The sequence below is a fragment of the Leucoraja erinacea genome, chromosome 15, assembly GCF_028641065.1.
Source record: "Leucoraja erinacea ecotype New England chromosome 15, Leri_hhj_1, whole genome shotgun sequence".
Classification (NCBI taxonomy): domain Eukaryota; kingdom Metazoa; phylum Chordata; class Chondrichthyes; order Rajiformes; family Rajidae; genus Leucoraja; species Leucoraja erinaceus.
In genome coordinates this window covers 31,260,729-31,274,454 of record NC_073391.1, presented here as the reverse complement: position 1 = coordinate 31,274,454, position 13,726 = coordinate 31,260,729, and the positions used below count along the sequence as shown (strand labels likewise).

Genomic DNA, 13,726 nt, shown 5'->3' with positions numbered 1-13,726 from the left:
TTGTTGTATAACGGTCCTTCAGTCCTCATGTGCGATAATTTGGCCAAATTGAAGGAAAATTTGCAGATAAGGTCTGTCTCCTTGCACATAATGTGATTTGCTTGAATACTGAACGACATCTTGTGACCAAAGAGTATAGAATTTCTGATGCAGCAACAGGAAAGTGAAATTTCTGCTTACACAAACAAATTATGTTGAGCATAAACACTGTTACCAGTGAATACACACTCAATTTCTAATGATCTAATGAGAGTAATCGGAAGCAATTCCTCCTCATTTTGCAGTCTGCCGGCAACAGATACTAATTAACGTGGCGTTGAACCAACAACTTAGAGAGGCAAGATAGGCTTTGGTTGAAATTCGATACAAGTGGCGCAGTAATTTAGTTCTTGGAAAAGGGCTGCGGACAACTAGTTACCTGATGACACCACTTACTAATGCAAACGCTGTCAATCTTTGGAGATTTAAACTTATTATCCCCATAAGCAATATTCAATATCAATTTTTGTCTAGTTAATAAAAACCCTTCAGAAGCTGTTATCTTGATGGCTGCATTGACAGGGACTCATTACACACCGCCGTCTCAATTTTGTGCATCAAAGTGCTCCTCAGAGGAGATGTACTTGCAAACCCCCATTTTCTAAGCACTTTAAGCCCAGGAACAGTTTCCACAGTCCTTTGATTTTGCTGTAGCTACAGCTATTCTACAAACCACGCACCATAACCATCTTCTTGGTATCATGTTTGCACATAAAAGCGCCAATTACACATACCTGCTGGCTGGTTGTCTGTACTCCAGCACAGACACGTGATGTTTCGAATCGGAATCCTTCTTTTTTCTATTAACTATAAAGTCTCCATGTATGACATCCAGTCTGTCAGTGGAATCTTAATGGAATCTTTTATTTAATTATTCCCATTAAACAGGGAATTGACTGAGATAATAATAATAATAATAATAATAATGTTTTGTTTATAGGGACAGTGCATATTAATTAACATTTGCATGTAAATATGTGAGATTGCAGCCAATCGGTACCTAATTTCCATCTCTAGTCCCAGGCAAAGGTAGGTGTAGTGTCTGGCCCAAGGACACAACGACAGTACACACTCCAAGCAGGATTCGAACCGGCCACCTTCAGGTTGCCAGCCGAACACTTAGCCCATTGCACCATCTGTTGTCCTATGAAACTGAAATATGCACACTGGTTTGATGCATTATTCTTACTTAATGATGTTCAAAGAAGTCCTGATATTATCAGAGGTATAGAAAGGATAGATATAATCTTTTCCCCAGGGTGGATGTGTCAAATATCACAGGTCTTACCTTTGAACCGAGAGGAGGAAAGTTCAAAAGAGATATTTAAATTTTAGAGATACAGCATGGAAACGGTCTCCTTGGCCCACCGAGTCCTCGCTGACCAGTGATCACCTCATACACTAGAACTATCCTACACACTACGGACAATTTACAGAAGCCAATTAACCTACAATTATGAGCTAATAAATTTATGAAAACATCAGGGAGATGGAACCTTTGGGGAGATCCTGGAAGGAATACTAGATTCTGAATCAAGTGACAAGCTCTACAAACTCTGGATTCTGATTTGGTCACCTACAGCTAATATCTTCTAATCCAGAGAGCATTCTAGTATTAGAAATATAGCGCGGAAACAGGCCCTTCGATCCGCCGAGTCCGAACCGACCAGCGATCACCTTGTACACATATCTACACACTAGGGTCAATTTTACAATTACCAAAGCCAATTAACCTATAAACCTATACGTCTTTGGAGTGTGTTAGGAAACAAGAGCACCCAGAGGACCCCAAAGTGGCCAAGGAGAATAAACTCCCCGTACAGAGAGCACCCGAGTTCAGGATTGGACCTGGGTCCCTGGCGCTGTAAGGCAGCAACTCCACTGCTGTGCCACTGTGCCGCCCTTGTTGAACTTCTGCATCCTCTCCAAAGCTTCTACAACCTTCCTGTAATGGAACGATCAGAACTGCGTGCAATTCTGATGAGAAGCAGGAATGTGGAGTTGAGGTTACAATCACTTCAGCCATAGGTAGACAAAGATGCTGGAGAAACTCAGCAGGTGAGGCAGCATCTATGGAGCGAAGGAATAGGTGACGTTTCGGGTCGAGTCCCTTCAGACTGATGTGGGGGGGGGGGGGGGGGGGGGGGGGGGGGGGGGGGGGAGAGAAGAAGAAAGGATGAGGCGGAGACAGTAGGCTGTGGGAGAGCTGGTAAAGGGAGGGGAAGGAGGGTGAAGGCGAGGATTACCTGAAATTGGAGATCAATGTTCATACCGCTGGGGTGTAAACTACCCAAGCAAAATATGAGGTGCTGCTCCTCCAATTTGCGGTGGGATTCACTCTGGCCATGGAGGAGGCCCAGGACAGAAAGGACGGATTGGGAATGGAAGGAGGAGTTGAAATGCTGGGCCACCGGGAGATCAGGTTGGTTAATGCAAACTGTGTGGAGGTGTTGGGCGAAGCGATCGCCAAGCCTGCGCTTGGTCTCACCGATGTAGAGCAGTTCAACCATGATCTCTTTTGAATGGGATATTAGGCTCAAGGGGACAAATGGCATTGTCCTGCTCCTAATGTACATGTGCTTGCCACACCAATTGACAGATGTCAACTAGTAGCCAAGCTGCGATGAAATATTGTTGTTATCTTGCCACATAGAATCATACAACGCAGAACTAGGTCTTTTATACCATCAGAATCATTTTTGAAAGCCAATTAATCCCACTCCCACAGCTTTCTTCCACAGCCCTGCAAATTCTTCCCTGTCAAATTCTCCCTTTTGAAAATGCATTTCGCCATCAATGGAAATGCAGTGCAGACAATGCTGGCAGTGTTTCCCAGTGCTGCCCTTGATCTTATGATTGCCGTCAGCATCTGCGTTATTTTTGATTGTTAATTCTGAAGTCTGTTAACCAGATCGTTCCCATGAACTGTCAACCTTCGTTTTCAAGGCTGATGGAAACTGGCAGCCGATCAAGGGCTCTTTTCATATCCAGCCTGACACTCCGTGTTTGAAGTCCAGATTATTCTATTTATATTGCTTTAATCAAATTGCCGGGACGTGTAGATTAAACATGTTTTTTTTTCCATTTTCAAACTTTAGATAAGAAACGGCTGATGATGGTAGGATTGTTTTGGGTTCAGCTTCTACCAGTTCAAACTTTCTCGGCACTCTCCACTAATTTACAGGACTTTGCCCCAACTCCTGAAAACTGCCGTAAGCCGCCACCCATACCTTTATTTTGCACTAGTGCGCAGGTCAGATCAGACCCTCGCTTCTGAAGAAGGATTCCAACCCCATACGTCACCCATTCCCTTTTTTCCAGAGATGCTGCCTGATCTGCTGAGTCGCTCCTGCACGTTGTGCCTATCTTCGGTATAAACCAGCTTCTGCAGTTCCTTCCCTCACTTCCCTTTCCTCTCACTTACTCCAAAATAGTTCCATGAGGTGCCACATGCACAGTGGTGTTTTGATGTCACCTCAAACGGGGCTGTGCAGACATGGCCGAGGAGAGTGATCTGTAGTTGCTTGCGGTGACTCTCTGTAAGCAAGTAGAAGAACGCTACGATCATTGTACGTTGATATCTTTGTTCTATAAAATGACCTGGCTTTCCTCCATTCCTCCACCTTGTACTAAATATTATTCACGTTTTTCCTGTATCTGAACACTGTGGATGGCGTGATTGTAAACATGTATAGTCTTTTTGCTGACCAGATAGAACGTAACAAAATAGCTTTTCACTGTACCTCGGTAAATGTGACAATGAACTAAACTCTGATTCAAGGAAGAAAGACAGGTGCCAGGATGAAATGTTGGAGCAACCCAGGCAAAATTAACAGTAACAATGAGCAAAGATGTTCAATTTTAATTGGATTGTCGTACGTGAAGGCATTTCGACCAAGAGTGATGCTGCTAACTAGAAATGATTTTGAATCTCAAAAGAGGGTTAATATAAATGGCGATATCAATGTTAATATGAACGGCAATTAGATCCACATGACATTGTACCATTAACGTGCTGCTGATAATTGTCCTTCTACCTCTTGCACAGGTACATGGCCAGAATCGAAGACATGGAACCTACAGATACCAATGACGCTGCGCTAAACTATGGGGTGGTGATAGACTGTGGAAGCAGTGGATCCCGGGTGTTTGTGTACTTTTGGCCTCGCCACAATGGAAATCCCCACGATCTCCTCAACATCAGGCAGATGAAGGACAAGAACAGGACTCCAGTGGTGAAGAAAATCAAACCAGGTAATGGCAAAGACTAGAGCGCATAACTTTAACGTAAGGGGGAGAAAGTTTAAAGACTTCAGACTTTATGGATACGGTGTGGAAATTGTATCTCCTTTTGGCCCACCAAGCCTGCGCCGACCAGCGATCACTACGTACATTAATTCTATCCTACACACTAGGGACAATTTACAACTTACAGAAGCCAATTAACCTACAAACCTGCATGCCTATGGAATGTGGGAAGAAACCAGAGCTGGAGAAAACCCACGCGGTCACAGGAACACACAAACTCCATACAGCAGTACCTGTAGTCCGGATCGAACCATGGTCTCTGGCGCTGTAAGGTAGCAACTCTACCGCTGCGCCAATGTGCTGCCCTGAAGAAGATATTCTTGTGTCAAGTTTTTTTTTTTTTTACATAAGAGTGTTGGGAGCCTGGAAAGTGTTGTCGGGGGTAATGATGGAGGCAGAAACAATAGTGGAATTTAAAATGTCGCCTCACCCGGCCAAGACACCACATTTTCAGGGGGACTTCCGGGGGTGGAGGGGAATTACAATTGCACTCTCATAATTTTGTCCGGATTAAGGAGGTGCCAGACCGGCAGTTGCTGGAAAATCGATGGTGAACCGTATTGATGTTTACTCCAAGGTATTGATTGTGCCATTGTATCTAAGATTGCAAATTCAGGAACGGGTTTTGTTACATTGCACCGTTATAGCGTCCTCTGGCGACTTGTTCCATGTACTCACCACCCTCAACATGAAATAATTGCCCATTGCATCCCTATTTCCCCCCCGCCCCCCCTTCCTCACCTTAAATTGTCGAGAAGTGTTGGAACACAGCTGAAGCTCTCTCCCTTTCACTAATAATTCATCTTGTGAAGTGGTGGGGAAGTCAGCAAAATGAAAGGGTGTTCTCCTATTTCCTGGGTGCATTGTGTGTGTTCGTAATTGGACCGAGGCTACAGAGCTCGACAATGAAACCGGTCAGTTACAGCATTTTGAATTTGACTGAATTCTCTTCCCAGTAAATAACTTGAGTTCAACGCTGTGGAGCTCTGCTGCCTCCCTCTGGTTAGCAACCTACATTGAAACTTCACATCGATACAGTTTTAATGCCACCATGAGTGAATAAAAGCAGCATGCTGAAGAAACAGCGAGTCAGGCAGCAACTGTGGAGGGAAATAGACCGATGATGTTTCGGTCGGGCCCTTTTCCGGCATCTCCAGTCTTCTTTTAGTGCAGCCATGTTAAGATTCTACCAGGTTTATCCATTACGGTCTTGCTGGCCAGATACTGTTTGTTCCATGTCCGCAGAAGTTAATACTAAATGAAAGCAATGTATTAAAGCAGTAATGCAAATATAACTAAACTAACCCCACAGGGCTGTTCTGTACAATATAAAAGTAGTAGAATACAAAGAGTGGGAGTAACTCAGCGGGTCTTGCAGCATGTCTGGAGGACACTGATAGGAAATGTTTTGGGTCAGGAATCTTCTTCAGACTGATTGTAAAGGGGAGAAAGCTGGAAGAGAGCAGGGGGGGTGGGTGCAGACAACGCTTGGCAAGTGATAGGTGGATACAGTTAAGGGAGTTCTATCATGCCTATCAATTGCAATGTTGCTAGCCCAATGCTGTTTGTGCCATATATGATTAAACAAATGCTAAATGTCATACAGGGCTATTCTGTGCCATATAAAGACAGGTTTGTTCCCCAGAAATAACCCCTTCTCCGTTAAAGTGCTGCTGCACTTGGCACTAACTGACTCAATACAGATTTGCCAATTATGTACATCCAATAAACTGCAGATGTGGGATTATTTAAATAAAAGACAAAGTGGTGGTGTAACTCAGCGGGTCAGGCAGCATCTCTGGAGACCATGGACTATTCCTCCAGTTTGTGTGTGGCCTCACTCTTGCCCCAAACGCACACTGGAGAAACAGCACATTTTATACCACTTGGGTAGCTCACAACCCAATGGTATGAACATTGAATTCTCCAATTTTAGGTGACCTCTGACGAATGCCCCCTTACCCTTTTCTCCCCCTCAACCCCCCCCCCCCCCCCCCCCCCCCTTTCTCCCTCCTCCTTTCCCCCCCCCCCCCCCCCCCCCCATTGGACTTGCACCTATTTCTCCACCCCCCCCCCCCCCCTCTACTTTCATCCCCTCTGGCTTCACGATCCGCAACTCCTTAAACTTGTCTCACACCTGTTCTTATCTCTGGCCTATGGTCCAACCATCTGCCTGTCAAAACCTCCATCGCCTTTGTCGACCGATTTCCTGCCACGCTTCGTCCTGCCTCTCCGCTTTTCCAGCTTTCTTCCCACTCACCCACACCCCCCCCCCTCCTCCACCCAGTCTGTTAAAGGGTCCTGGCCTGAAGCAGCCAGAGATGCTGTTTGACCCGCTGTGTTGCACCAGCACTTTTTATCATTTTGCAGCATTGAATATCTCTTGCGGTTCACTTCTGAATACGTTTGACCTCTTGTTAATGTGTTTTGTAGTATCTAATTGGTATTTAACAATTGTTCATTGCCATTGTTTTTCCAGGTATCTCATCCCTGGCCTCTGCCCCAGATAAAACCATGAATTATCTGCGTCCCCTCCTACACTTTGCCGCTGACCATGTCCCAGTTGCAAAACACAAAGAGACACCATTGTACATCCTGTGTACAGCAGGCATGAGACTTCTACTAGAAAGGTAGAGATTCTAAGTTTACGGGATTTCACTGCATTTCTCTGCAAATTAAATAACAGGTCTTGTTTCAACGTCACATAATGTCAATTGCATAGGTTCTTTATCACATGTATAGAGACGTACAGTGGGACGTACAGTGCAATCCATTTTTTGCATACAATTCCATAAAGTATAGCCATACTCAAGCACAATCCCTCATTAGTACAGACTGTATGGAAATAGTCCACTGAGACTGCATACAAGAGTCGTCTTGTTTTGGTGCCATTTTCAAAATCCAGTCCGGGCACTTGGCTTCTGAGGTGGTGCTCAATCCAGTCTTAAAAAGTATACTAAAAACTACTGTGCAATAGCTTGCATGAATGAACATTGAGTCTGTTGCTGGGAAACCTGCAGTTCTGGCCAATGTTCTCGGGCTGTTGCTCTTTGGTAGGGTAGGGTTCCATTGATACCACAGTCCTTCAGTATCCAGCCAGAGAGCCATTCCCTATTCAGTCCCATGACATCCCTATCCAATTGCAAATGTGTCAGAGCTGGTAGAGCTGCTGCCTCGCAGTGCCAGAAACCCTCATTCAATCCTAACCTTGGGTGCTGTCTGTGTGGAGATTGCACATTCTCCCTGTGACCACGTGGGTTTCCTCCGGGTGCTCCGGTTTCATTCCCCATCCCAAAGGCATGTGGGTTTGTACGTAAAATTGCCCCTAGTGTGATGGAAGAGGAAGTGAGATAACCTGCCTCTGTAAATTACCCCCTGTGTGTGAGGGAAGAAGAAAGTTCGGGATAACTAGAATTGGTGTGAACGGGTGATTCAGAGTCGGCATGAACTCCATGCTATATCTTTAAACTAAATTAAACTAGAAACCTGTCTTTTTCTCTCACAAAGGCTTTCTCTGTTCCCCGGTGCACGTGACAATCATACACCTAAACCTATGGCATTAGAGTGGGGGAATGAAATCTCCCGCCACGGGAAGCCAGTGGTAACTTATCTTTAAATTACTTGCTCTGGTTTAACCAGGAGGTTTTGCCAGGATGGTTGTCTGCTTCCAAGGTTCCTCTTGAAAGTGACGTAATGTTAGAGGTTAAATTAGATTGGACTTTAAATATATTTCTTCTCCTCAGTCAACAGGGTGCCATTCTCCAGGAGCTCTGCACAAACGTGCCTATCGAATTTGACTTCCTGTTTTCTGAGTCGCATGCTGAAGTGATATCTGGCAAACAAGAAGGTGCGTTTCATAGAGTTATAAGGGTGGTGCAGCGGTAGAGTTGCTGCCATACAGGGCCAGAGACCCAGGTTTGATCCTGACCTCGAGTGTTGTCTGTACAGAGTGTGTACTGTGGAAGCTTCAGTATGACAAGGGTTACGATAGCTGTACAGCACAAGGGCCTTTGGACATCCTTTGATAATGCAGCACAAGGTTTTTGATAGGCATCCTTTGACGTACAGCTAGCTGTAACCTAGAGCACAAGGTTTTTGATAGATAATCCTTACAGGAATTAAATACAAGTAAAGGATTGAATAATATGTAGTTTTATTAAAGTAGACATAGTTAATTAATTATTAGTGTTTTTGAGAATGTCTTGTGATTAGAGATTAAAAAAATTAGAGGGTGTGCACGATTTCAAGTGTCAAAATCTGTATAAAAGCTGACAGTTCCGAGTAGAATTTCAGAGCAGTGCGGTAACTGGGACTGTGCCGCTCTACTTGTGTAAATAAAGTGTGTCGGGGAAACGTGCAAGTTGTCAGAGTCCAGTTGATCGGCGAGGACAGTATCCTCTCCTTGTGACTGCGTGGGTTTCCTCCGGGTGCTCCTGATTCTTCATACATCCAAAGGATGTGCGGGTTTGTAGATTAATTGGCCTTTATAAATTGCCCCTAATGTGTGGTGGGATAACTAGTCTGTACGGGTGATCAATGGTCAGTGTGGACTTGGTGGGTGGTATCCATGCTGTGTCATGTTTCCATGCTGTATCCTTAAACTAAAAGCTGAACTGCTATGATATTTTTTCATTACACATTTCAAGCTTGTGAGTAATATGGAATTATTTTGACAGGGGTCTATGCCTGGATTGGAATCAACTTTGTCCTTGGACGGTTTAACCACATTGAAGATAGTAAGTCGGCCTGTTAATATTGTTATGTTACCAATCCCGCCCAAACTTTGTGTTACAGTGTGCTCTCTTCACCCTCATGTCCACTGACATCTCTCCCCAGTCTGCCTCTATTCACCATCAGTGACAACTTCTATTGTCATTGACCAGAATCTCTTAGCTCCCTTCCTAAACACCATAATAGGATCACAGGGTCATACAGCATGCAAGCAGGCCCATTGGCCCAACTTATCCATGCTGACCAAGATGCCCCATCTACACCAGTACCATTTGCCTGTGTTTGGCCCATATCCCTATAAAACCTTCCAATACATGTACCTGTCCAAGTGTTTTTTTAATGCTATTATAGTTCACCCCATATACCCACCACCAGTGAAAAAGTTGCCCCTCAGGTTCCTATTATATCTTGTCCCTCTCACCTTAAACCTATGTCCTGTGGGTCTTGATTCCATGCCCTGGGTTAAAGATTCTGTGCATTCACCCTATCATTTCCCTTCATTGTTTTGTACACATCTATAAGATCACCCGTCATCCTCCGACGCTCCAAAGAATAAAGTCCTAGCCTGCTCCATCTCTCCCTGTAGCTCAGCTATAACTTGTTAGAATAATTAAGAGGGAAAAAAATACGCTGCATGTCCTAAATCTAAAATACGAATAGAAAATTCTGTAAGTGCCCAGCAGGCCAGGCAGCGCCTGTGAAGAGGAAACAGAATTATCGTTCAAGTCATTGACTTGTCTTTACTGACGCTACTGGCATGTAGTGTTGAACTGGATTATTTTACCCTCGATCTGGTTTAGTAAATATGCTAAGACGAATACAACATGTTTCATTCAACAAGTTTATTTGTCACCCTGGGGGACTGACTCTGGTCCGCAACCTGTCACTCCCCAGAGTAAGTACTTTACAATAAGCATAATACAGGTATAAAAGCAGTAGCAAACCGACCACCAGCCCCCCCGCCGCCCGATCCTCCAATCATTTCACAACACGGTATGCGGGCAGAAGCAAAGGCTGGTTCCTCAATAGAAATGACTCATCGCAACCGCATGTTCCATTATTGCAGCTGCAACAGCACGCAGTATTTTTACACTCAACGCTGTAATTTTCCACTGACTTGTACACTTCAAGCCAAGTCAAGTCCAGTTTATTTGTCACATACACATACGAGATGTGCAGTGAAATGAAAGTGGCAATGCTCGTGGACTTTTGTGCAAAAAGACAAACAACCAAACAAACTATAAACACAATTATAACACACATATACCTTTACATAATAAATAATGGAAGGAAAAACGTTCATTAGAGTTAGTCCCTGGTGAGATGGGCGTTTACAGTCCGAATGCCTTCTGGGAGGAAACTCCTTCTCAACCTCTCTGTTCTTACCGCATGGCAACGGAGGCGTTTGCCTGACCGTAGCAGCTGGAACAGTCTGTTGCAGGGGTGGAAGGGGTCTCTCATGATATTGTTGGCTCTGGAGTTGCACCTCCTGATGTATAGTTCCTGCAGGGGGGGCAAGTGAAGTTCCCATAGTGCGTTCGGCCGAACGCACTACTCTCTGCAGAGCCTTCTTGTCCTTGGCAGAGCAATTCCCAAACCAGATGGTAATGTTCCCGGACAAGATGCTTTCCACCGCCGCTGTGTAGAAGGACTGGAGGATCCTCGGAGACACTCTGAATTTCCTCAATTGCCTGAGGTGGTAAAGGCGCTGCCTTGCCTTACTCACGAGTGCTGAGGCGTGTGATACCCATGTCATATCCTCGGAGATGTGGACTCCCAGATATTTAAAACAGTTCACCCTATCCACAGGATCCCCATTTATCCTCAATGGAGTGTACGTCCTCGGATGATGTGCCCTCCTAAAGTCCACGATCAGCTCCTTCGTTTTTTTGATGTTCAAGAGGAGGCTGTTATCCTGGCACCAGAGTGCTAGATCAGCTACCTCCTCCCGGTAGGCCTTCTCATCGTTGTCTGAGATCAGGCCCACCACCACAGTGTCATCAGCAAACTTAATTATTGAGTTGGAGCTGAACCTAGCCACACAGTCATGTGTGTACAGGGAGTACAATAGGGGGCTGAGGACGCAAACCTGGGGTGATCCTGTGCTCAGGGTGAGGGACTTCGATGTATTCCCTCCCATCTTGACTACCTGGGGCCTGGCAGTGAGAAAGTCCAGGACCCAGGCACACAGGGAGGTGTTGAGCCCCAATTCCATTAGCTTCCCGGCCAGTGTGGTGGGGACTATCGTGTTGAAGGCTGAACTGTAGTCTATGAACAGCATGCTCACATAGCTCCCCTTCTGGCTGTCCAGATGGGAGAGAGCGGTGTGCAAGACCTGGGAGACCGCATTGTCCGTGGATCTGTTCGGACGGTATGCGAACTGCAACGGGTCCATGTTCCGAGGGAGGAAGGCGCAGATGTGTTTCTTCACCAGCCTCTCAAAGCATTTCATGACTACCGAGGTAAGGACCACCGGACGGTAGTCATTCAGACAGGCTGGGGAGGCATTTTTAGGTACCGGTACAATGATGGATTTTTTGAAGCAGGCAGGGTCCACGGACTTGTCCAGGGAGGGGTTGAATAATGTAGTGAGCCTAACTCGTCAGTAGTACAAAGGGACTGCCAGAAATGCTGCCTTTTGAATGCGACTTGCGTTGCATATGCACGTCTTCTTTCATCCTTAAGTCTTTCTGTTCTTATTGTTTGTCATATGCTTTGATCGGCCACTCCCAACCATTTTCATCTGCAGCTGAAAATTGATCAAACTTTTTGACTTGGGGCCCATATTTTAAGATCGCATGTCGAATTAATTGATAATTCTATCAAAATGATTTTATCCTCGCTAAAATTTTTCCAAGAGGAAATAATTCTGTCCGTGGGATGGAAACAGTTAACTTAGTCACTCACTGACTCAATAGACAATAGACAGGAGTAAGCCACTCGGCCCTTCGAGCCAGCATCGCTATTCAATGTGATCATGGCTGATCATCCCCAATCAGTCCCCCGTTCCTGCCTTCCCCCCATATTCCCTAACTCCGCTATCTTTAAGAGCCCATATCTAGCTCTCTCTTGAAAGTATCCAGAGAAACTGCCTCCACCGCCCTCTGAGGCAGAGAATTCCACAGACTCGCCACTCTCTGTGAGAAAAAGTGTTTTCTCGTCTCCTTTCTAAATGGCTTACTCCTTATTCTTAAACTGTGGCCCCTGGTTCTGGACTCCCCCAACATCGGGAGCATGTTTCCTGCCTCTAGCGTGCCCAAACCCTTAACAATCTTATATGTCTCAATAAGATACCCTCTCATCCTTCTAAACTCCAGAGTGTACAAGCCCAGCCACTCCATTCTCTCAGCATATGACAGTCTCGCCATCCCGGGAATTAACCTTGTAAACCTACGTTGCACTCCCTCAATAGTAAGAATGTCCTTCCTCAAATTAGGGGACAAAAACTGCACACAATACTCCAGGTGTGGTCTCACTAGGGCTCTGTCAAACTGCAGAAGGACCTCTTTGCTCCTATACTCGACTCCTCTTGTTATAAAGGCCAACATGCCATTTGCTTTCTTCACTGTCTGCTGTACCTGCATCATAGACTGTTGAACAAGGACTCCCAGATCCCGTTGTACTTCCCCTTTTCCCAACTTGACGCCATTTAGATAGTAATCTGCCTTCCTGTTTTACCAAAGTAGATAACCTCACATTTATCCACATTAAACTTCATCTGCCATGCATCTGCCCACTCTCCCAATCTGTCCAAATCACCCTGCATTCTCATAGCATCCTCCTCACAGTTCACACGGCCACCCAGCTTTATATCATCTGCAAATTTGCTAATGTTACTTTGAATCCCTTCATCCAAATCATTGGTGTATATTGTAAATAGCTGCGGTCCCAGCACCGAGCCTTGTGGCACCCCACTAGTCACTGCCTGCCATTCTGAAAGGGACCCGTTAATCTCTACTCTTTGTTTCCTATTTGCCAACCAATTTTCTATCCATGTCAGCATTCTACCCCCAATACCATGTGCCCTAATTTTGCCCACTAATCTCCTGTGTGGGACTTTATCAAATGCTTTCTGAAAGTCCAGGTACACTACATCCACTGACTCTCCCTTCTCCATTTTCCTAGTTGCATCCTTAAAAAATTCCAGAAGATTAGTCGAGCATGATTTCCCCTTCGTAAATCCACGCTGACTCGGACAAAAGATTTAATCTTTTATAATTGATTCCAGCATCTTCCCCACCACCGATGTCAGGCTAACTGGTCTATAATTCCCTGTTTTCTCTCTCCCGCCTTACTTAAAAAGTGGGATAACATTAGCTCCCCTCCTAGCCACAGGAACTGATCCTGAATCTATAGAACATTGAAAAATGATCACCAATGGATCCACGATTTCTAGAACCACATCCGTAAGTACCCTGGGATGCAGACCATCGGGCCCTGGGGATTTATCAGCCTTCAGTCCCATCTGTCTACTCGCAATGAATATTGCCACGTCATTGAATGCTTCTACCGGTCTACCCGTTTGTCCCTTGTGCTGAAAGTTCCACAGCAGCTGCTAGGCTGTGTGTCACTTTGCGTGTAAAAGGAAACTGCAGATGCTGGTTTATACTGAAGATGGACACAAAATGCTAGAGTAATTCAGAGGGTC

The 13,726-nt window shown here is 45.2% G+C and overlaps 1 protein-coding gene across 1 annotated transcript in view; it reads left to right on the top strand.

The window, feature by feature from the left end:
* Window positions 1–13,726, top strand: part of LOC129704123 (ectonucleoside triphosphate diphosphohydrolase 4-like) — a 42,763-nt gene that overhangs the window by 14,768 nt on the left and 14,269 nt on the right. Inside the window, 4 exon segments of the mRNA XM_055647026.1 lie at window positions 4,088–4,293; window positions 6,827–6,977; window positions 8,091–8,194; window positions 9,024–9,083. Of these exon segments, the coding sequence (XP_055503001.1) occupies window positions 4,088–4,293; window positions 6,827–6,977; window positions 8,091–8,194; window positions 9,024–9,083 (521 nt within the window).